The sequence below is a fragment of the Mirounga leonina genome, unplaced genomic scaffold (assembly GCF_011800145.1).
Source record: "Mirounga leonina isolate KUSES-001 unplaced genomic scaffold, KU_Mleo_1.0 Mir_173, whole genome shotgun sequence".
Classification (NCBI taxonomy): Eukaryota; Metazoa; Chordata; class Mammalia; order Carnivora; family Phocidae; genus Mirounga; species Mirounga leonina.
The window spans coordinates 91,786,559-91,808,667 of NW_023270447.1; the positions used below are offsets into that span (position 1 = coordinate 91,786,559).

General features: G+C 57.3%; 2 protein-coding genes across 11 annotated transcripts; one reads left to right on the forward strand and one right to left on the reverse strand.

Moving 5' to 3' along the window:
- Positions 1 to 723: 723 nt before the first annotated feature.
- CUNH1orf174 (chromosome unknown C1orf174 homolog) lies at positions 724 to 3,389 on the forward strand (the record flags this gene model as incomplete). Its single annotated transcript, XM_035019938.1, is given in 3 exon segments — positions 724 to 834; positions 1,884 to 2,369; positions 2,755 to 3,389. Coding segments are annotated over 3 exon segments (708 nt in total), but the record flags the coding sequence as incomplete, so codon positions are not given.
- A 3,007-nt stretch (positions 3,390 to 6,396) lies between these two features.
- On the reverse strand, positions 6,397 to 22,020 carry DFFB (DNA fragmentation factor subunit beta). 10 transcript variants are annotated; one of them, XM_035019944.1, is made up of 8 exons: positions 21,659 to 22,020; positions 20,486 to 20,627; positions 18,475 to 18,507; positions 15,306 to 15,521; positions 14,430 to 14,509; positions 14,148 to 14,318; positions 12,311 to 12,411; positions 6,397 to 7,619 (listed from the first exon to the last, which is right to left on the reverse strand). In XM_035019944.1, exons 1-8 carry the CDS (start codon positions 21,779 to 21,781, stop codon positions 7,385 to 7,387), a joined length of 1,101 nt encoding a protein of 366 aa, XP_034875835.1. In that variant the 5' UTR covers positions 21,782 to 22,020; the 3' UTR covers positions 6,397 to 7,384. The 10 variants fall into 10 exon arrangements, 6 of the variants coding, with proteins under 6 accessions (XP_034875835.1, XP_034875832.1, XP_034875833.1 ...); XM_035019940.1 differs by lacking the exons at positions 6,397 to 7,619; positions 18,475 to 18,507 and adding exons at positions 9,995 to 10,850; positions 11,610 to 11,754 and having other exon boundaries at positions 15,306 to 15,494; positions 20,501 to 20,627; positions 21,659 to 22,017; XM_035019942.1 differs by lacking the exon at positions 18,475 to 18,507 and having other exon boundaries at positions 6,398 to 7,619; positions 15,306 to 15,494; positions 20,501 to 20,627; positions 21,659 to 22,014.
- Positions 22,021 to 22,109: the final 89 nt, after the last annotated feature.

Consider the following 22,109-nt stretch of genomic DNA (forward strand, 5'->3'; position numbering starts at 1 on the left):
CAAGCTGAGCTTTAAATGTATCGTTTTCTAAGTGCATTTGGTATCTACTCCAGAACGGAAAAAGGAATTAGGGGAAAAACTGGTGAAATTCAAATCAAGTCTGTAGTGTAGTGAGCAGGAAGGGCTGCACCAATGCAGACTTCGTTTTGCCAGATGCACCATGGGTTATAAGTTTTTTACTGTTCCAGTTCATTCCTTCCTTGTCATTAGAAGACTAACTTGCATTCGGAGTAAAATGGACACAGACCTTTGATAAGATTAGCCAGAAGTTAACTGCTTTACACCAATAGAATCAGGACTGTTTCCCCGTATAATTTGAGGAAGGGTGGGGTGTGGGGGTGGCTTTTGTTTTTCATGTCACCTTTTATCAAGAACTTGGACACCATGTAAAAGTTAGAAAACGTTCTGAGAAAGGGTATGTGCTGCTTCTAAACACATTTGAAGTTTACTTGATATCTACTAACTCCCAGATGGAGGTTCCTAAAAATGTGTAAGGTAAAGGAGACAAACCGCCCCAAGCTTCCAAGACTGTAGGAAAGAGTAGATCTGCATCTTTTACCCAAAACAGTTTTGTTTGAATTTGCACAAGGCCACAGGTGTTTTTCCGGAAAGATGATGGAGACCGGTAGGAGGGACTCTCCGGCGTCGTCTTCAGGTCGGAAGTCCCTGTGTCCACGCTCACGTGTCCTAAGCGCACTTTCTGACACTGTGGTCCTGGTCTAGCTCACAGGTGCAGTGCGGTCCTCAGCGCGCCTCCGAGCCCGCCGTTGCTCAGCCAGGTTGGCCTCTGCTCGGGAAGCCGGCACCGCCACGTCTGCCAGGACGGTATGTCAGGTGAGCCTTGTTACCGCAGAGACGCCGGGACTTGCCCGCTGGGTCCATTTTTGTACAAAATGTTGGCCCTGAGGTGTATCGGGAAAGAGTTGTGTTGCTTACACCCCAGGGAGAAGACCACGGTGCTGCGATCGCTTTCGGAGAGAGCTGTGCTCACCCCGCGGCGGGCATGCGTGTCTCTCCTCCGTCTCCACACGCACCTTTCCTAGTCACTCTTTTTTTTTTTTTTAAGATTTTTATTTATTTATTTGATAGAGAGAGTACAAGTAGGCAGAGAGGCAGGCAGAGGGAGAGGGAGAAGCAGGCTCCCTACTGAGCAGGGAGCCCGATGCGGGACTCGATCCCAGGACCCTGGGATCATGACCTGAGCCGAAGGCAGCCGCTTAACCGACTGAGCCACCCAGGCGCCCTCCTAGTCAATCTTGTAATGCCGCCTCCCGCGTGAGGTCGGTTGGCACGGGGCCCCGCCCCTTCACCCCTAAAGTCTTTGAGAGGAAGGTCTGCCCACGTCTGCTGTACAGTTGCCAAGCAGCCCTAGTGCCCAAGGCTGCTGGAAGGCTGAGCTCCCTCAGGCCGCGCTCACAGGTCTGGTTGGGACTTGGTTTGACACCAGCAGCTAACAGGTTCACTTCCGTGCGCTGCTCCAGAAACCGTGAAGTCCCTTTAACAAATAATTGCTGAGCCCCTGCTCTGTGCCGTAAAACAGATCCTGCCTTCGTGCAGCCTATGTTCTAGCAGAGATGCGTGGAAACGGGATGTTTTGTTGGCATTTTATAATCTGTCAATACCCGCTTCTGAAGTTCCCTCAGCAACTACAACGCCCCTGGGGGAGCTGGCAGGGGTGGGAGCGGCGGCGCTGTGTGTCTAGATCCCTCCCAGCCTTTGGAGGCAGTGACCTAATCACCCTACCGTACAAGTGTGGAAGGAGACCTGTATTGTCTAAGGCGTGAGAAGGAGTACTGGCCTCTGGGACTGAGACGTTCTGAATTTGCTGTCTGCCCCCTAATCCTAGACGTGTCTGGTTTCCCCTTACACTTTCCTCTTGACAGACCTCGTCACACAAAGCCGCCGACAGGCGAACTTCCAAGAAGTTCAAGTATGACAAAGGTCATCTGGTGAAAGCAGAATTACAGAAACTCGTCCCCAAGAGCGATAGTGCTGCTTTGCCCAAAATACCACCCGAGAGCCCTCGTAACAATGAGCCTCTGGGGTTTGCTGAAGACCACGTGCCACCTGCAGGGAAGGGAGCTGGTGCTCCCGCTCAGCCGGAGGCCGCGGGGCCCCCCCTCGGGCCCTGCACAGCTGTGGGCGACGCTGGCCCGGCAGAGACTGAAGACGGCCTGTGCCTGCCCGCCCCCGGGGCTCTTACAGGGGAGGGGCCTCATGGTAGCCGCGTGGCGCGGGGCAGCTCAGCGCTGCAGGGGGAGCAGGCCCCGAGGCCCCCGCTGCAGACAGATGACAGCGTCTTTCTGGATGAGGACAGCAACCAGCCGATGCCGGTGGGCCGGTTCTTCGGGAACGTGGAGCTCATGCAGGTAAGACGGACGCCCCCACGCAGGCCGCACACTTGGGCAGCGCTCCCCACTCAGGGCATGTGTGTGGCGCTGCCTCAGGACAGACTCACATGCCCGCGAGGAGGAGACACAGCGGCTACCTGGGAGCAGCACCCCCTTGTCCTGAGCAGAGGGTCCTGCCAGGGCACCAGCTTCTGCTGGGAGGTCTCTGCTTCCTCGCTCGGCCCTCGGGGTGCGGGCTGGTGTGTGACTCTGGGCCTCCCCCTCAGCTGTGGGCAGGACGCAGCCGCCCCATGCTTGCTGGGCATCCTCTTCCCTCAAGTCAGCTGGGGGAGCGAGCCCTCACCTCGAGGGCTGACCGGTGCGGTGCGCTGGCCGTGCCTGAAATGTGTTTTCTTCCTCCAAGGACCTTCCACCAGCGTCTTCGTCTTGTCCTTCGATGAGCAGGCGAGAATTCAGGAAAATGCATTTCAGAGCCAAAGATGATGAAGATGATGATGACGGTGCAGAAATGTAGAGAATAAAGTACATGGTGATCTCCTTGCATATTTAATACCGTTAATAGTTTGACAGTTTAGCAAGTGACGAGATTTATATCAAGTTTATCTCCCAAGAAAATGTACTCTGAACCAGACGTTGAGACAGACCCGGGAAGGTCCTCGTGCACAGCACCAAGCCCCTGGAGCTTGACACTCGCGCCCAGAACCATCTCTGAGTCTGCGCAGCCGCTGCTCCATACACGTGCATTTTCTTGCGTCTGTGTGTCTGTGAGTCTGTGACGACGGTTTGAGTCCCCCGAGGGGCGTGGGGTTCAGTGGGAGAGACCTTTCGGAAGAAAACTCCTCACTTAAGCCCTTTAGTTTTGATAACACGAGTTTATTTTCCATTATCGAAATCTGATCATTCTTGTGATTGAGTCAATGCCAGTTCTTAAAGAACTCTCCTTTATTTCTGTATATGAAGCTAATGTTTACCTTGAAAATTTTGCAAAATACATATGAGAAAGAAAGAAAATATATTTTGAAAATATTTTTAAAGAAATCTCTATGTTCCTAAAACTCTATTTCTTTCAAAAATGTTGCGGACCAAGTGGAGAAAACGAATCCTTACCTGTGTTCTGTGTGTAAGGCTGGGTCACCAGGGGGGAGGTGACACCCGTGAGTGCCACCCCAGAGTGGAGAGCTGAGGCTGCGCACCAGAAGGGACGCGGCACCCCCTTGTGTAGGGTGTGGGGTTCCTGAGACAGCAGCGGTGCCCCGCGCAGTCCTCGCCCCGTGTGGTGACGAGGCTGTGTGCTCCTCGTGGTATAGCGAGCTACGGAGGTTGGGGTGAGGGAACACCAGGAGGGAGCCTGGCTCCCGCATGGCCAACACAAAGAGAGACGCTGCCTGCAGTCAGGAAGACGGGATTGAACATCCGCTCATGAGGAGGAACAGCCCCTTCTTGAGCTGTGGTTGTGCCCCGCCCCCAACCCTTGTCCGCAGTTTTAGTCACCCACGCTCAACCGCGAGTCGGAGGCAGATGTCCTCCCTGTGACGCGTCGTAGCCCAGCGCTGTGTCGCCTGCCCACGTCGCTCACCTCCATCTCCGCACGTAGGCAATCATCATGTCACATCCTCCCGGGGAGAAGGGTGAGTGCAGGCCAGGGAGAGCGGGAGGCCATGGTCATCTAACCTCACGGCAGTGCATTGTGATTGTTCTGTGTGACTCTTAGTTCCTTCCTGTGCCTCAGTCACACTTACACTCGATCACAGGTGTGTGTTCAGGAGAAGAGTTAGCACCTAGAGGGTTCGGGACCAGCCGCGCTTTCAGGCATCCACTGGGGGTCTTGGAAGGGACCCCCCGCCGTTAACAGACATTTCTGGCTTAGTTATAACAGCAGCTAGATTTAACCCTATGAAAATGTCCCGTGAGGCACGGAGGGTACCTTACAGGAAAGATCGTTTGGTTCACGCAAGTAGCGAAGGTCCTTCAAACGCCCACGCGAGAGATCTTCCCCCACAGCCCCTCCACTTCCGATGTGATCATCTTCCCATTAGCAGCTGTGACCTCTGCCTACTCTGGATAATTTGGTGGTTTATTGATCAACAAACTACTCTGTTTAATCAGTTGAAATTACTGCTCCTAAAGGGATTTTGATGGCAGCCAGGGAAAACAACGAACTACTAGAGGTTACTGTAGAAATAACTAGTAATCACAGCACCTGGGTTCGCGGTGACCAGGCTGCCTCAGATTCCAGGGGTCTCTGTGCCCCACGTACTGGCTTCTGGGAGAAGCATATGCCTGAAGCGAGCACACCCGCAGGAGATGTGCGGCCACATTCCCACCAAAACGCAAAGTGAAAACTGCGTGCTCCTAGGGGACCAACCCCTGCTCACGCCACGCAGAATATCTGGGGTTGGGAAGATGGTACAGTTGTGTAAGTCTGCTGGTTACTCCCAGGTGAGGGGGGACGTTAGCAGGTGTCCCCTGCGGAGTTGGCACCGATCGGCGGAGCTCACGTGCTGCAGGCAGCACAACAGAAATGTCACCCTGAGGCCCGTGCGGCGTGACGTCGGCCATATGGAAGGAAGCAGGCTCAGCCCTGGGGACAAAATGAAGTTTCAGGAAGCCTATTAAAAGAGCTGTCAACTCTCACCCACTTGAGTTGTGAGTGCTCGGTGATCTATCCTGCCTCGGTCGTCTGCCAGTGTTTAAAATGAATGCCGGCTCCAGGCCCTGTTACAGTGTGAATTTCTAGAAACACTCTAACGTGGGTCTTCACACAACGACGGGCCCGTGGTTGGGTGAGCGGTGTAGGAACTAGGAGAGCCGTCCTGCCGCGCCGTCTTCAGCGTCCGTTGTGCAGGGGACCCTCAGACCCGCTCCTACAACTCCGAGGACTCAGGAGAAGCCACGATACTCACGGTCCCGTTTGTCACGGGGAAAGCACACACGGGGCCAAGTGCCAGAGGAACGGCCTCCCGCGGTGTCTCCCGGGGGCGGCACAGACGCGGGCCTCATTCTCCAGCCACCCGGGAAGCTCCCCCGGGCCTTACTGGGATCAGTCACACAGGCTCGGAGTGCACACCTGGCACTGAAACCCACCCCCACCCCCCGCCTCTCCTCATCAGCCCCGGCCTTGTTCACACCCCTCACTGGCCTCCTTCGGCACTGACCCCCCCACTCCCCGCCCCGACTCTGCACGGCCGGCTCCCTCTGGCTTCCCTGCCCAAGCTCCCCATCCTGGCTGCCATCAGAGGCTGACTGCCGGCCGCCCCCTCCCGTAAGCTGCAGGACGGGGGTCTAGAGGTCCTCCCTCTGCAGCCTTGCCGAGCAAAGAGCCTGCGGCAAGTGGAGGGCCTGCCAGTACAAGGGACCTCATGCCCAGATGTCACGGCAGTTCTGCACCCGCAGATCACCAGACCCTACACTCCCAGCTCCTAGATTTTCCCTCCCTTCCTTTGTTGAAAACAGACTGCAAACCCCTATTTTGCAAAGAGGTTGTGCTACCAACTCTAACCTGGGAGTCTGAGGGGGACATAACTGCCTGGTGACCCCCTCCCGTCTGTAACAGTCACCCAGCACCCAGGCCGAGGGCCCCGAAACAAGTAAACTCAACCGCATCGCAACCAGGAGAGCCTCGCAGCTCTTGCTCGAGTCAGACTGGATTTCCGCGTCCTGCATCCCGAGGGGATGTAAGTGCCCGTCAGAAAGGTGAGCAGGAGCCCGCTCAGGAGCGGAGGGCAGTGGGGGAGGCAGCAGAAGTCCTAGCAGATCAGATCTCTGAGGCCCAGCCGGGCGGGCGGCCCCTGCCCCGCTGCTGGGCTGGAGGAGGGTCCACAGGACAGCTCAGCAGACTCAGTATCGGGCCCACGTCCCGACCCCCCCCACTGGTGCGCTTCCCTGTGGGGCCAGGTGAACACCACGTGCTAAGGTCCCACGTGCAGGACTGGCTCATCCTAAGACATCTCTATTTCAGTGAAGAAAATGGAATGATTTGCATCATTTTTTAAAAATCACTGACCCTTTGTTTTTGTCCTTATTTTTATCATTCCCAGCAAACTTTGGACACGTCTACTTCTGAAAAATCTTTATTGGTTTTCACGATTATACAAAAGTAAAAATTCAACTACGATCTGTAGGACTTTAAAAAAGTAAATTTTAAAAGATTATGAAATAAGTGCTTATTTCAAAAACTTCAAGTTTTATGAAATACATGATTTGGAAAATTAGCCCTTTATGATCCAGTGCACCCCCACCGCGGCCCCAGGGTTATTGTTGTCCAGACGGCACGTTTCCTCGCAGACTGTCCCGCGTGCACGAACACGCACGTGCGACACACACACACAGTTATAAAAGCAGCAGGGCACACTCGGCGTGGTGAAGCCACTGACCACCTTCTGCACCTGACGCACAGCCCCCCGTTTCCGTACAGAAGCACAAAGCTGCTACACAGCTTCGCATAATGTCGATGGGTAGGACTGAATCGTGACACCTGACCATTGCTGATTTACGAGAACAGCAATTTCCTGTGGTTCAGCACAAGACCACAGAGAGCCCTTCCCCTACGGACACACATGTGGAGGGTCTCCCGCTCTCCGCCATCATAACCGGTAGCGCATGTCCTTGCACGTGCTTTATGGAATACGAACATTTTACCCCAGATGGGCTGCAATCAGAAAAGCCCAGAGGACAGAGCTCTGCATTTGCCGTGGGAGTGGAGACCCAGCCGGGAGCTGACACAGACTACTTGTCCCTCCAGCCAGCGCCGCCACGTCTGGCCCGACGCCATGTCAGTGGGAGGCCCCACCCTGCGTGCGCACAGCAGCGGGACCTTCGGGGCAGGAGGGGCCCCTGAGCTGAGGACAGGGCCTTGTCCCCGCAGACCCACATGCGTCCCGGCCGCGCACCGAACTGGTCCCCTGGCGCTTGGGCTCTCAGAGGTGCAAAGGCCAATTCGGAAATGTAATGAGGACCTCTGCAGTGTTTCCAGGAGCCATCGGTAACAGCCACTGGAATCCCGCACACCCAGGGGAGGAGGCGCGTGCGGCCCGTCACTGGCACTTGCGGGCCGGCCGCCGCCTCTTCGGCTTCGTCTGCGGTTTGTAGATCCTGTGGGGGTCACAGCTGAGCTTGTGGGTGGTTTTCTTGTGGCAGGCGATGTGGACCAACTTCAGGTTCTCGGAGGTGAAGAGCAGGCTGTAGAAATACTCCCAGGCCACTTCTCTGCCGTCTCGCTCTGTAACGGCCTCAGCCAGCGCAGGGACCACCGTGCGCTTCTTTTCTATTCTGCAAAGGAAGGGAGAGCAGTCAGCGTGCACCCTCGCCGTCCCGCGCACCTGCCAGGACACCTAGTGCGACAGCACAGGGCACTCCATACGGCCTCCGCTCGGCCACTGCAGCTGAACCACGAACCGACGTGGGGGCCCACAGGAAAAGACACGAGCACAGTGGTGCACGTTTCAAAAGGAGCCACACTTGGAAACACCCGAAGGAGCCGCGTGTCCGGGACCCCTCATCTTGCTGTCGGCAGGAGGAAGACTGGGGGACAGTCCTTCTCGGGGGCATCACCGCACGCGGCCACGCCCGCCGGCCCGGCCTGGTCCAAGCAACTTGGCTTGTCTCCCGTAGAACGGCTGGGGTCGTGCACTTCTTTAAGTCCTGGGAAGTACGCAGAAGGAAAGGGGTGGGGCCCGGCGTCCTCAGTCCCTCCTCAGCAGAACCCCAGAAATAAAGCCTTCCCCCTCGTCCTCCCTGGAGAGTGTCGTGGTGAGGGCTGACGTCTGTCTTTCCAACCCTAGCCTCATGCTTGTGTGCGTCCACACTGCTTTGTGTAAGCCTGTTTCACTTATAAACAAACCATTCAAAGCCCGTGTACTAATGGGGACGGAAGCTTGCGGACCGACAAGAAGGAATCAGAAGTACCACAGCTGGAGGACCAAAGCACACAGACTCGTGTCCCCACGGCACAGAAACGCTGAATAAAAGGGAAAAGAAGTACATACTTGAGATCACAAGAAAGAAGGGGGGCCCCCCTGCCAGAAACAGAGACATCCATGCTTGATCCGCAGGGGTGAGCCACCCTCCTGCAGCCCACTAGGGCTGTGGTCCAGAAAGGGGCCCAAGGGGAGAGCCGGGGAGGTGGGACGGAGACCCCACTGCAGCTGTTAGTGTGGGAAGGGAAGTGGCAGGGAGCCCCGGGCTCTGGGGAGGGAGAAAAAGCCACCCCGTCAGCTACCTTCTGCTGCATACCCAGCCCCAGAACAGAGGCCTGTGGGGGTCAGTGTGGCAGGGCTCCTGCTGACCCTGACCCACTCCTGTGGCTGGGCTGGCCAGAGGGCTGACTGGGGGCCGGGCTTTCTCCCCAGGGAGCCAGGTCAGGCCCCTCCCTGGGAATGGCAGCACCCAGAGAACAGGCCCCAGCGTGCAAGCACGTATCAGGCCTCCGCTGGTATCCGGTCTGCTGGAGCCACGTGGCCAAGCCTTATTCAGTGACGGGAGGCGTCGGGAACCCACACGGTGCAGGGAGCGGGAGGTATGATTCGGAGAGCACCAACAGCATGACCACTTCCACAGTCACCCAGGAAGCCAGGACCCTCAGCTCACTGTTCACAGACACACAGTCCGACCTCACGCCGCCACACATGTGGGAGCCAAGCAAGAAATTAATACTCAGTTGTTTCAGAGCCACTGAAAGCCCTGGGTGTCCGGCGGAAACAAATGCAAAACCACTCTGTGGGGAAGGACAAGCCAGCACACACAGGACGTCCACAGAAAACCATCCTGCTGAGGATGAACTCGGAATCCAGACCCAGCAACGTCACCAGGAGCACACAGCAACGGGCAAGGACCCCCGAGAAAGACCCGGCTACAGCCTCTGAGGCAGACCGCCGAGAGCTAGGGAGGGCTCCCTGAGACCTCTTCCGACGCCAACCGTAAAGTCCAGGGCTCCCCGAGACCACCCACAGGTTTGAGAGTTGGCTCAACAGGCTCAGACGCCCCTGGACACTGTTATGCTCACAGCTGTGGCTTATAATCATGAGAGGATGCAAATTAAAATCAGCCAAGGGAAGGGACTCACAGGTTAGAGTCCAGGAAAGTTCCAGATGCAGAGCTCCCGCCGCCCTCTCCCTACGGAGGGCACAGACCCCTTCGGCAGCGGTGGTGAGCACACGCCTGGGGTGGTGCCAGGCAGGGAAGCTTCCCCAGGCCTCGGTGTCCAGTCTTTGTCGGGACTCGGACACGTGGGCATGGCCGGCCACCCGATGAGGAGCCTCATCTCCGGCCCCCACGGGACCCACAGCCCCCACCGCAATCACACTGCTAGACCACGCAGCGAACCACGGCCCGCAGGGGAGCAAGGACCCTCACAGGCAGGACACTCCAAGGGCTTCAAGGTGACCTCCCAGGGGCCAGGGGCCGAGGCCACACCTCTCTTTGGACACAGCTCAATTCCTTACAGCCGTAAAACAAATATGCTTAAAATGAATAAAGTGATTTAAAACAGAAATAATAATGAAAAAGGCTGGCTTGGTCAGAAGGGCATGCGACTCTTGGTCTTGGGGTTGTGAGTTCAACCCCCGTGCTGGGTGTAGAGATTACTTAAAAATAAAATCTTTAAAAAAATAAAATTAAAATAAATAAAAAATATAATGAAAACAGACTGGTATGGAAAGGCTTGTTTTACAAAGAACCCAGAAGCACTTCCAGGAAGGAAATACGGACGTGGTGGACAGACAGGAGGCGCCCCAGCTGCAGAGGGAACAAGTGAATGAACAACAGGCAAGCGTCCGAGGCGGCCCGGGCGCGTCACAGACACCATGCTCTGGGGGCGCAAGCAACAGACGTAATTTCCCCGAGTTCAGGGGCTGGGGGACTGGGGGGGCCAGCCAGGGCGAGCTGAGAGTCCCTGGCTCAGAGAGGCGGCCTCTTTCCTCACGGGACAGTCCGGCAGGTCAGGCCTGCCCTCGCCACAGCCGCCCTGGGGACCCATCCCCAGACACAGTCACGCTGGCCGTCAGGGCTTCGACGTACGAATGCGGGGCCACAGCTCAGCCCGTGGCCGGACGTGGCCGGATGTGGCCAGGAACACCGCAGCAGAGCTGGAGTCTGAGCCGATGGAGCCCGGGGGAGCCAGGACGAGAAGGCCCAGCATGCAGCTGTGGAGAGTTCCAGAAGAGCCGGACAGGAAGAAGCCGAGAAGTCGTGACTAATAAATGCTCAGGAGTCTTCCAAAATCCAGGAGGAAGTTGTCTCAGAACAAGGAAGACAAGTCCCAGGCAGAACGTGAAGGAGAGATCTGCACCCACACACGCTCCATGTTCCAGGAGAAAGCCGCTCGAGAGCTGCCACCGAAGAGGCAGAAAGCAGCCGACGCCCGGAGACCCCGCTGTCCCGCCTTCCAGGTTCTGAAGGGGGACCCCTGACGCCCCAAACAAGCACGCAAGAGTCCAGGCTACAGGGACGTCTTCCAAGACGAAGAGCACAGAGCACCCACAGACCCGCACGGAAGCCACGCGTCTGAAATCAGAAAGGAGGCCGGAGGTCAGACGCGCAGAGAAGCCGGCCGGGCTGCTGGAAGGCGTTAGTGCCGTATTCACAGAGAGAAACTACGACTGAAGCCACCAGTGCTCCCGCGTCTGCTGCCTCGTCTGCACTCCGCTCCAGGCTGGCCTGTCCCGCCCTTTAAAGCTGGGACCGACCCCTCGATCCATGTCCCCACGCCCCAGTGAGTCACGGAAAGTAGCAGACGATGAGCTGGAGAGCCAGGGGTCATCTTGGGGTGCTCGGTGCCCGTCAGAAGGGGTGAGACCCTGCGCCCTCCCTAGAGGGGAGCTCACCCCGCGGCTCAGGCACCAGGACAGTCCTAGTCCCCTGGAGGTGCGCCCCCCTTCCCGGCACCCGGGTAATGGCCGGCGGGGCCCGAGAATCTGCCTTCCTGACCAGGCCCCAGATGCTGATGCAGCTGCCAGCCCACAGACCACACCTACATGGCCCAGAACCAGAGACCATGCTCACCCCAGGCTGTCCTATAAACGGTGGAAACTTAGACCAGACACGCCTACCGGTACGGAAATGCAGGTTCCCGTGACATTCTCACAAATGTCCACAGAGTGAAGCGCTCACAAATGTCCCAAAGCTCATCCCCGTAAGCATAACGTAGGATGGAGAAGCACCATGCGGCATCACCACGTGTGACCCCATTAGGTCCGTTCTCAAACTCAGACCTCCAGGGGAAAGGCCTGGAGCCTGATACCTATCAGAAGGAAACGCACAAACCTCAGAACAGTTCCTGGGGGCGGAAGGGAATGGATCCAGAAGGGGTGGGACGGCAGCCTCGACTGTCCCCATAACGTCCTGTATGCGCTCAGTACCATCTGATCCCCAAAAGCGGTATGGCCACTTGAAGGGCATTGGAAGATCTCTGTCTTCATAAAGCAGAGACAAGGACGTCATTATATCCCAAGAAAGCATCTCCGTTAAGATAACACAATTTTATTTCTGCCGTTTCTTAAAATGAGCTCGTACACATAGAAAAACAATCCTGCTGGCCTTCACTCATTCGGGTGAAAGTAGGAAATGCCCTACATACTGAATCAGAGCTCCCGCTCTGAGCTCATCCTGGTTCAGGCAGGAGACCCCCCACCCCCACCCCACTGAGTGCGCCCACTGGGCCCCACAGATGGGAGCTGGACGGGATAGAGGGGGCATGCGCCAGGTCGCATGGATGTGGACGGGGCTCTGGACCGGCTCCTGTCAGAGCCTGCCACGGAGAAGGACACCTAATCACACAGGTTAGGAGCGTGCATCCGGCACCCCACCTCCCCTACACACTCAGGACGAGCTCAGCACAGGAAACACAAGGCAGCCGGCCAACCACGGATGCCACGGCACGGACAGGCCCCAGCAGCTGCTCTTCGGGTCCGCGAACTTAGCTCTCAACAACAAACAGCCCTGACCTCCCCGGAACCCGTACTCACATGTGGTCCAGGTTCCACGTGCTGAAGAGGACCCGGCTCTCCCTGTTACCGTAGGGATTGATGGAGTGTTTGGACGCACAGGTGTCCATGTCAAAAGGACCCTAGGTCAAAAGAGAACAAGGTCCACCAAGTGAGCCCAGCTCTTACCCACTGGTCTTATGTCAAGTTAGATGAGCTGAGAAGAAGGTCCCACCCAGTAGGGGATTCAGTCTGTTTGGGCCTATTAGGAATTCTGTTTTTGGGATGGTACGCCCTTTTCCCTCGTGACCCCCAGTATGATACTCCACATTGGCCATGGGGACAAGCTAGCTCCTGCTATTGTTAGGAAAGCCAGCTTCCCGACCGTGCGCCTCCTGGGTCTCCACACCCCGACAGACCCACTGTGTCCAGCCCTCCCCACGTGCCTGCGAGCACACGCCATCACCCGCCCTCGTGGGAATGAAGGCCCACGGCCAGCGCCCACATGCTGGCTGCTCCCTATCTGCTCCACGTGCCTTCCCGGTATATTTCCCCACAACCCCAACGCAGAGGCTGGGCATCAGAGACGTCAAATAGTCTGGACTGCCCGGCTTTGGTTTTCCTGTGGTCAGCGTTCCTGGCCATGTCGCACCTTCAGTCATTCCTTTCACAGATGTCTGCTGAGCACACGCCACGTGCCGTGACCCCATCCACCATCCTGTGTTCCAGACACCCCCAAGGCTCGCAGCTCCCCAACAGAGCCCACTGCCCCCACTTCCCCACCCTCGTGCCCTTGCGGGGTCACTTGTCCACTCCCACCGCACTGTTCTAGGGCGTCACCTCCTCCCTGAAGCCCCCGGCTCACCCCACCCAGGACTAGCCTGTCCCCCGAGGGCCTGCACAGCCTCCCAGCTCCAGGCCCACTGCCCTCACTTGCTTACAGGCCTCGGGCCTCAAGCCTCCCGATGATGTCAGGCTGAAATCTTTTGTCTTTGCTCCTCCTCCGTGAAACACCTGGGCTCAGGCGACGCTCGGGGAGAGTACGCGTGAGGTCACTCAGAGGCTAACGTGCAGTTGGTTGGGAAGGAGCAGTGTTCTGCTGGTCAGGGCCCATCACCCACGGAAGGAACTGCCCAGGCAAAAGCACTGGGAGCCCGTCTGTGGGAGGGAGGCCGCGCCGGCCTCCAGGGTCTGTACCCTCAGGCTACCAGTGGGGGGAGGAGATTTTACTGGAAATGCAAAGGGGCCCAGGTACTCGCCGGAGCCCAGGAGGCCAGGAAGGAGGCGTGGGCAGCAGAACGGCCCCTGCCCATCCTTGCAAAGGCCACCAGCTCCAAGCCCCGTGACTCATGACCCTAGTCGGTAGCCCGTTGGACAGTGGTGCCTCTGTAATTTCTCCGAGTGCCCGGGAGGAGGTCCAGAACGCTGCCTCTGGCCGCTGCGACCCCGCCAGGTCACATCTGGCCACAAATCCTGAAATCTGAGCTGCCATCCAGAAAGCTTCCCCGGGGGGCCACGTTTCAGCAGCTGTGACACTGTCCTTCTCTTATCTGCCCATCCCCCTCCTCCCAAGGGGAGCGAAGGGGAGGCCTCCACTCCCGGGACAACCGCGCACTCCCACCACATCAGCGGTTCTCAGACGAGGGCCCAGACCAGCAGCGCCACCAGGGACGCTGTCAGAAGGGCTTCTGAACCAGCAGCTGGGGCCGGGAAGCGGGGCGTCTTGTATCGACCGTCAGGCGGGGAAGGGGGTTCCAATTCCACTGCAGTCGGAGAGCCACGGGCTGAGCTGACCCTTCCCTCACGCCGACGCCCGGAGGGAAGCCACGGGAGGGCTGGCTCAGCAGCCGCCTGGGTGGCCCCGGGACCCACGGCGCACCTGGCAGCAGAACCAGCCCTCGGACGTGCAGAGCCGGCCGCCTGCCTCGGCGCCTCTGTCGAAGTAGCTGCCATTGTACTGCGCCGCCCTGAGCTCCCGGCACATGACGTCCACGATGCGGGAATACTCCTCCTGAGCCTCCACGCCGACCACGGAGGCGTAAGAGTTCACCTGGAAGAAACCAAGGGCCACGGCTGAACGCTGGCGCACGATGTCCCAAAACCCAGAGTCGGGCGGGCTCCACGGCCTCCGCCCCCCTGCCCGCACGCCCCGCGCTCCGACCTCTCTCAGGTAGCTCCGGATCCGGCTCTCGCAGCTGTACCTCAGGTACCCAGACTTACTCCTGAATCGAGACTCCAAACCTGCCAGGAACAGACAAGGGCCCTGTGGCGTCCGCGGCCACAGGCTGGGCGCACCGCCGGCCTCACCTGAGAAGCGTGCGGTGTCCTGCTCGCAGGCTCCGGTTCTCTCTGCCTGGGGAGGGTCCCCGGGCCCCCCACGTGGGCACCTAGAGGCCACCGAGGGCCTCTGCTCCTGCCCCCCAGCCCCCTCATCCACGGAGCTGCTCCGACCGGCTTAAAGGCCGACCCCGAGGTGGACGCACCACGTGTCCGTGGCCAGGTGACGGACAAGCAAACGTGGTCCAGCCACGCAGGAGAATGTGAGTCAGCCTGAAGAAGGAAGGAGGCTGTGACACACGGGACGACACACGTGGCCCGCGAGGGCACGGTGCTGAGTGAAACCGGCCAGGCTCGGGACACACCCTGTGTGATCGCGAGTGAGGGCCTACGGGAGTCAGATCAGAGACCGGGTGAGCAAGCGCGGGCTCCAGGGGCCGCGGAGCGGACGTGGGGGCTGGTGTCTAACAGGCCACGGTCTCAGTTGAGGAACGTGAGAAAGTTCTGGAGACGGATGGCGGTGACGGCTGCACGCCAAGGCAAACGTGCTCAACCCCATTAAACTATGCACTTACACTGGTTAAAATGGAAAATTTTATGTTACGTCCACTTTTCCCCAGTTCAGAAATAAAAAGGCCAGCCCCAGGGCTGCGAGAGCAGAGGAGCCAGGCAAGGCCCCGGCCCGGGAACTGCGGGGGGCCCGGCCCCCCCTGCAAGGCCGGCTCTGAGCCAGCCCTCCCACCCCCAGCCCCCCAGCTACCTTCGAACCACGGCGGGTCCTCGGCCCTGGTCTCGGCCGCGATGTTCTCGCTGACGGTGTGCAGGAGGTCGGCCAGCAGCTTCTGCCGCAGCGGGGCCTGCTCGTCGGAGAGCAGCTGCTGGGCGGCCTGGATGAGGCCCGCGTGCGGCTTGTGGAACGCGCTGAGGAGGCGACTGATGTCACTCACATCTGCCACCAGAAGGGGGACCGACAGAAAAGCGAGCAGTCCTTGAGGGCCACCGCGGGAAGACACAGAGCTGCCGGCCGTGAGAACGGGCTCTCGCACGTCCAGCACCTCCTCGCTTCTGGAACTGCCCAACCTCAGGGATGCCCTGGGCCCCAGGCCTTGCCCAGACACCAGCGAGCCGTTCCCCTGGGCCCACGCCCGGGTACCCGCCCCGCAAGTGATGTGGGGTCGGATGTGGAGGGGACAGCACCCAAGCAAGTGGCTGCCCTTCTCGTCCCCAAACGAAACCTCCCACATCCTTGGGCTTCCTTCTAGACCTCCCTCTGGGTCTCCCCCCGACGGTGCTGCCCCCCTGGAAGCCTCCGCACACACCCCTGCTCATGGCCGAGCAAGCACTGAGGACCCAGCGGACTCAGAGTCTACCAAGACCCTTCGTGACGCCTCAGCCATAAATGGCTGTGTGCACAAAGAACGGTGCCCCACGCCCCAGCGGGGTCGCTCCAGGGACGAGGCTGTTCGGTGCTCAAGAATCAACCAGTATCGGGCGCCTGGGTGGCTCAGTCGTTAAGCGTCTGCCTTCAGCTCAGGTCATGATCCTAGGGTCCTGGATCGAGGCCCGCATCGGGCTCCCTGCTCCGTGGGAAGCCTGCTTCTCCCTCTCCCACTCCCCCTGCTTGTGTTCCTGCTCTCGCTATCTCTCTCTCTGTCAAATAAATAAAATCTTTAAAAAAAAAAAAAAAAAGAATCAACCAGTATCGTCCGCCCTTGATGGACTAAAGAAAAATAATCCCATGATCACGTGAATCCGCTGATGCAGGAGGCTGCGGAGAAATTCTTCCAGGCCAAGGACTTGGTGAGAAGTTTCCAGACTTAGCCTGGAGAGCACGAGCACAAAAGGAAAGCACGGACAACGTGGGCTTCACCAAAATGGGAAACTTCTGCTCCGTGAAAGAGCCTGTTCCGGGGACGCAAAGACAAGCGACAGAGGAGGAGGAAAGCCCACAAGCCACACACCTCACAAAAGACTTGTATCCAGAACACATCATGAGAAAAACCCAAAACTCAGCAGTTAAAAACTCCAATGAGAAGATGGACAAAAAGACACTTGCCCAGGGAGGACAGATGGACGGCCGACAAGCCCAGGGAAAGGCAGCCACTCCGAGACAGCCCTGCACACCCATCAGGGTGGCAGGGACAGAAGACAGCCACACCGCCCGAAGCTGGACAGGGGATGGGTGCTGCCACTCTGGGACACAGCCCATTTCTCTGTTTGAAAAAAAACCACTTGGGGCGCCTGGGTGGCTCGGTCGTTAAGCGTCTGCCTTCGGCTCAGGTCATGATCCCGGGATCCTGGGATCGAGCCCCGCGTCAGGCTCCCTGCTCGGCGGGAAGCCTGCTTCTCCCTCTGCCACTCCCCCTGCTTGTGTTCCTGCTCTCGCTATCTCTGTCTCTGTCAAATAAATAAATAAAATCTTTAAAAAAAAAGAAAAAAAACCCACTTGATTGAGATGGGGTCCCCACCCCTCACAATTCACCCACACGAAAGGTACAACCCCGTGCTTCCTAGTTTGTGAGAAAATGGGCAAAGGTTATATATTCCACCGTGCGAATGCACACTTTGTTCACCCGTTTGTCTCTCAGGGGACACTATTCGGGGTTCCACCTTTTGGCCATGATGAATAAAGCTTCTCTAAGTAATCATGTGCAAGTCTTCGTGTGGACGTGTGCTTTCGTTTCTCTGGGGTGTGCACTAGGCGTGGGACTGCGGGGTCGCAGCTGATGCTGTTGACTCATGGGGGGGCCACCAGCCTGTCCCCACGGCAGCTGCACACTTCACACCCTCCAGCAATGGGCAAGCGTTCCGGTTCCTCCACGTGCTGCTCACCAGCATGTAACTAGCCCAGCGGGTGTGAGGGGACGCCTCCCTGTGGGTGTGATTTGCATTTCCCGGATGACGAATGGTATCATCTTTCCATCTTGCTTGCCATCTGAGTATCTTCCCTGCAGAAATGTCTATTCAGACCCTCTGCCCATTTTTAAATTGGGTTGTCTTTCACTGTTGGGTTGTAAGAGCTCCTTATTAACTCTGGATACAAGTCCCTTACCAGACACACGATTCGCGAATTCCTTCGTCCATCCTGTGGGTTGTCTGTTCACCTCGATGCTGCCACAAAAGTCTTACATTCTTAAGTCAAATGTATCTATCCTTTTTCTCTGGTTGTTCACGTTTTTGGTATCATATATAAGAATCCTCAGTCAAATTCAGGGTCATGAAGATTGACTGCCCTGTTTTCTTCCGAGGGTTTTAGATTTTTAGCTCTTGCGTTTAGGTCACTTACCGCATTTTGAGTTGATTTTTGTTTATGGTGCCAGGTGAGGGCCCGGCCCACTCTTCGGCATGTGGATGTCCCGTTGTCCCAGCACCACTTATTAAAGAGATTATTCTTTCCCCCACTGGATGGTCTTAGCGCTCTTGTCACCATCAGCTGATCACAGACACATCAGTTCATCTCTGGACTATCTTCTAGTCCAATGTCTTGACTACTGTTGCTTTGTAGTAAGTTTTTAAATTAGGAAGTGTGAATGCTCCCCCTATGTTCTTTCTCAAGATTGTTTTGGCTATTTTGGGTCCCTTGAAATTACATATGAATCAGGGATTAGAATCAGCTTGTCGGTTTCTGCCAAGGAACCAACTGGAATTCCAACAGGGACTGGGATGATCTGCAGATCAATTTGAGGAGTATGGACATCTTAACAGTGTTAAACCTTCTGACCCATAAACACAGTGTATTTTCCCATGCATTTAAATCCTTATTTTCTTGGAACAACATTTTATACTCTTCAGATTATAAGTTTTGCACTTCTTTTGTTACAGTATTCCTAAGTGTTTCATTCTTTTTGATTCTACTGTAAATATAACTGTTCCCTTAATTTCATTTTAGGTTATTCATTGCAAGTATACAGAAAGAAAGTTGAGTTTTGTGTATCGATCCTGTATCCTGCAGTGCTGATGAACTCACTGATCAGTCTAAGACTTTTTCTTAGTGGATTCCTTAGAATATTCTATACACAAGATCACAGTGTCTGCGAATAGTGACAGTTTTACTTCTTCCTTTCCAATCTGGATGGCTTTATTCTTCTTGACTAACTGCCCCGTGTAAAACCGCCAGGACAACGTTAAAGAGAAGTGACAAGAGTGGACATCCTTGTCGTTAAAAATTAAACACACACTTACGATACGACCCAGCAACTGTACTCCTGACATTTGTTCCAAAGAAAGGCAAACTTATGTCCGCACAGAAACCTGTACCTGACCGGCCGTGTGGGCTTTATACGTAACAGCCCCACACTGGAAACCAAAACGTCTCTCAGTAGGTGAATGGGTAAACAAACCGTGGCACAGCCACGTCACGGAATGCCACTCAGTGACAAAAAGGAACAGACTACCGGTACACACACCACGTAGATGGCTCTCAGGGGCGTACTGCTGAGTGAGAACAGCCCATACACTGTGCGAGTCCATTTCCCTCATGGCCTCGAGATGACGTTACAGAGACGGAAAACACATCGGTGGTTGCCAAGGATGAGGGACAGCGGGGCTGCGAGGGGAAGGCATGGTTATAAAGGGGCAGCGTGCGGCAGAACTTTGTGGTGGGGGTGGGACGCTTCTGTACCTTGACTGCGCACACACAAGCCCACGCAGTGATAAAACGACACAGAACACATGCCCTGCACCAAGGTCAGCCTCCTGGTTTGGATGCTGCACTATGACTATGTCAACTGCACCCTTTAGGGTTCACTATCTTTGTAACTTCCTACGAATCTATCACTATTTCAAAATAAACAATTTAAATTTTTTTTAAAAGAAGTTTACCAAGTAAAAGGACTAGTGGTCTCAGTGGAGAGAGGGGGATAAAGTGCCAGAGAAAGAGAGACATAAAGAAAGAGGGAGGGGGAGAGAGGGAGAGAGGGAAGAAAGAGAGGGAAGAAGAGAGAGATGGAGGGACGGAGGGAGACAAGGAGGGGGTAGGTGGGAGCGGGGAGGACAGCAACCCAGCCTGGTCTGCTCTCAACTACATCATGAAATGGGAAGGAGAAGGAACAGCCAAAGATTCTCAGGACCACAACCCCGTCCTGCCCAGTCCCCACCTCCTGCAGGAGGCCATCCCAGGTGGCATCACGGTGACTCTGCTTTCTGGCTGCCTCCTCTAGAAGGACAAGGCCCCACAGAGAAAGAGCACGTGCGACCTCAGAGCACGCACTAGACATGTGACCCCTCACTGCTGACAGCAGAGTCCCAACGGCAAGGCAAAGCCACACGCACACTACTCTAGGGCGTCCTTCTGGACCTCAGGCCGAAGAGGCGGCTATCTCCACCCTCCGGGCTCCCACTTCCTTCCCCGGGCGACAGAAGCATCTCCTGAAATGTAAGCCACTTTGCATAAGAGCCACACAACCCTCCTAGGAGGAGAGCACACGCGCTTTGCCACTGGCCTACGGCTGCAGTGTGGAACCTGTCGTCCAGCTGGTGCTGAAATACAGACACCCCTAAGGAACCACCCCTGGAAATAATTGCTCTGATAAGGCCCCCAACGCGATAGCACGCCAGCAAGCACCAACACAGAACAGACACTGAGCACAGCTCCAGCCACCCTCGGAGCCACATGGAAAGGCGTCCCTCCCGCTGGCTCTGCCTCGCCCACAAACCCGTGCAGGCCCCAACCCCCCCAGCCCCTCCCTTCTGCCCTCGGGAGTTACTAGGACAAGGAACAGAAAATTTAAATAACTTAGAAAAGAAGAAAAGACACCTTAAACACCCAGCTGGACCACTGGGGTCCTGGGCAAGAGGAGGGGCAGCTCACCCTGATGCTGGGGCTTCCCCCTCTGGAGTTCCGGGCAGGAAGACCCTCCCCTTCCCCCCTTCCCAGGCTGGTGTCCATGGCAGGCCCCCAGCACCTCCAAAGCCAGTCTGGCTTCCCCGCCAAGCTCCCACGTCCCCGCCACTTACAGCCTTGCCAGGTCTGGCCCGAGGTGAGAAGCAGCAGCTCCGAGTTGTCAGGGACACCCCAGAAGTAATCTCCGGTCAGCTCCGTGCCATCCTCGTAGAGGCACAGGCGGGAGCCGGTGACAGGGAGCTGCGGAGAGGGAGGGCAGGGCAGGATGCTCCTGTGCTGGGTCTCAGGCAGGCCCAGTAACCTGAGCCTTTCCGTCTGCGGTCCTCACAAACGTTTTAAAGAGTCAAGAGCGGGATGCTGTCCACATTCTACAGGTGGACGAACACCTGAGACAGGGCTGGGGTCTCCAGTACCCACGTGTCGAAACAGACACCTCCTGCAGGTCGTTCTAACATACAAGTCGTGTAAAAATGTAGACACAGCGGGGACGACTTTGCAGAATTCACCGCACAGACCTTTTCGACAGGAGCTCCTGAAGGGCTCTGAAAATCCCAGCCTGTTGCAGAACAGGCGGCGGACTGCTTCCGCTAAGCGCATAAACACATCCCCATCAAGAGCGCACATCCCCTGACTGGTGTGGAGACACACCACTCGGCGCACTCTGCATCCTAGGCGATGACTTATTAAGGGGAACATCTGACTGAAAAGGACTCACGGCCTCTGGCTGACAGGGCGTCACCGGCACGCGGTACCACTGGTCCGCTACACTTGCTGGACTCTGATCAGCTTTATGGACGTTGAGGGCAAGTCCGCGCGCACCTGCACCCACCCACACCCACACCCACACCCCACGCTGCTCCGAGTCCAAGTCCAGCCAAGAAAACAAATGCGTAAGAATCCAGCAGGGACGATGACTGGAATCGCTGGAGCAACAGCGCTAGAAGGGCCTTCGTGGGCCTCTGAGCTCAAGTCCTTCATTTTACAGAGGGGGCAAACCGAGGCCAGACAGGCCACGGGGCTGTGTCCTGGGGCACACAGCAAATTAGCAGACGTGCGCTAGAACCGGAGTCCCAGGATCCCAGGCCAGGGCGGCCGCGATCCTCGTGGTCGGAGAGGGACGACTTGTCCCAGAACCGCTCCACCAAGTCCCGCTGAATGGGGCTCAGCAACTAGAGGACGACGTGAGAGGCGGCGCCCGGCCCCGGCCCCTGGCCTCGGGCAGCTGCACGTGCAGGCGCCCGGCACTCCCACTCCCGCCCCGCGCCAGGCACCTGAAAGTGGCGGCACCCCTTCTGCAGCACCTCCGGGCAGCTCCACCCCGCCACCCCAAACTTCCTCTGGCTGTGCAGAGCCCGCAGCCTGAACGTCTTGGGCTTCCGGAGCACCGCAGACATCCTCAGGGCCTCCGACCCGCCGGCGGCACGTGCTTGGCGGACCGCTCAGGCGGGTCCTCGCCCAGGCCGCAGAGATCAGCCGAGCGGCGAGGGTCCCGCGCCTTGTGGGCTCTGCTGCGGGACCAAAGTCGCGCGGAGTGCCCCGGAAACTCCATTACCCAGAAGGCCCGGGGAAGCGGAGGCGCGGCCCCGCCTTGTGCGCAGGCGCCGTGCCCCAGAGACTCCATTACCCAGAAGGCCCGGGGAAGCGGAGGCGCGCCCCGCCTTGTGCGCAGGCGCCGTGCCCCAGAGACTCCATTACCCAGGAGGCCCGGGGAAGGGGAGGCGC